The sequence below is a fragment of the Penaeus monodon genome, chromosome 15 (assembly GCF_015228065.2).
Source record: "Penaeus monodon isolate SGIC_2016 chromosome 15, NSTDA_Pmon_1, whole genome shotgun sequence".
Lineage (NCBI taxonomy): Eukaryota > Metazoa > Arthropoda > Malacostraca > Decapoda > Penaeidae > Penaeus > Penaeus monodon.
Window position 1 is genome coordinate 22274241 of NC_051400.1, and position 1590 is coordinate 22275830.

Genomic DNA, 1590 nt, shown 5'->3' on the forward strand with positions numbered 1-1590 from the left:
AAATTTTGTTAACCTTAACTTAAACTCTCTAACTAATCTAGTGTGATCAGGCCTTAAGGCCCTAGCACTTTTTCCGTCAATTTTCGCAAATATCACGTGCAGACAGAACATCTTCCAGAAAAAGACGATTGCATCTGTTTCCAATCAACTAATTCCTGTCATGATCTTGTGCTACAGAGGTTCTATAAAACTAGAATGTTTTTTATTGATAAGACAGAATAAGTTCATGTAAATGAAAGCTGATATTCTAGAATATTTTTTCTATCCAGTATAAATAATTACATTTCTTTAAAAGAATATGATAATGTTTGCGAATGCTCATGTGACTCCTGGGACCTCACTCCGATGGCACCTTGTTTGTTTACATGGGCACTACATTTATTACCTTGGTAGTATGACAGTCCATTTACATACAGAAACGCAAAAAATGACAGAAAAAGTACAAGCGTCATGATTTTTTTGCCAGGAGAAATGAGTTCTAATATAAAATATCAATTACAACTATTAGTAATTAAGGGAATTGTGTAATAATCCTGAAGCCTCTCCATAACCACAGATTACACAAGTAACATTGCTGGGACTTGTTTGTTTTATGGCATTCATGAATGCTATAATGGCAAGCACTCGACAGCAACCCAGAGTGCCTAGGCAGTATCAATTTCAACCGTACGTTATAAGAACATCTTGCATAGATATACATTTATTTTTCACTAAAACTAATCAGAATTGAAAAGTGTTTTCAAAATGGGTTTCAAAGGTTTTATAAATGTATTATCTTTCTGCAAATCACAATTTGAACAGGACCAACATAAAACATATTTTTCCCTTATATGTAAGTACATATATTTTCACATATCATTTATCTTTCATTGTGCAGACTAAAGGTTTCTAGCCATAAAAATAAAAATAAATGAAAATATTTTATTTGACAACTTACATATATTCCAAACAAGTGAAATCTGGCTTCAAATAATATTATGATCTACTGTAACAAAAATGAATTAGAATGAAATAACACAAATGATAAAAAAAAAAATTCCTTGTGACAGAAGACTAAGTGTGTAGATATCAGTATGATCAACCTATGGAATATACTTTTACAAAAAAGACTATCAATTAAAATCAGCTTTCATATATGATAGAGAATCTTCTTCATTTAGAAATATACAAAAACTATCAATTTCATAAAGTGTCTAGAAAGTAAAACAGTCTGATGTTAACAGCAGTCCCTTCAGAGAGCACCAACACGGTCACGTGGAATCAAACGAAGTTCTGAGCCATGTTTCATAAATACACTTCCTGTAAAAGAATGAACACCATTATAAGTAACAATGTAGCAATAATTGACTGTGATAATGATCAGAGTAAACTGTGTCAATTTAAGTTTAATCTAATATATCTAATATAAATTTCTTTACAAACTATTTGGTCAAGTCAAACTAGTTTCAAAAACAAATGGAACAAGAACATTTTGAATCCTTTACTTTTATGAAGAGAGAAAAAATGAGTTGCTGGCACAGTAATATAATGTAACACTAAAGCTAAGCATTGTTACTTTGTAACATGTTGATTGATGTGCACAAGTTGTGG

General features: G+C 30.9%; 1 protein-coding gene across 1 annotated transcript in view; it reads right to left on the reverse strand.

The window, feature by feature from the left end:
* Positions 1-1036: 1036 nt before the first annotated feature.
* Positions 1037-1590, reverse strand: part of LOC119581812 (ubiquitin-fold modifier 1) — a gene marked incomplete at its 5' end in the record, with an annotated part of 18509 nt that continues 17955 nt past the window's right edge. Inside the window, 1 exon segment of the mRNA XM_037929943.1 lies at positions 1037-1299. Within this exon segment, the coding sequence (XP_037785871.1) occupies positions 1232-1299 (68 nt within the window). The 3' untranslated portion in view covers positions 1037-1231.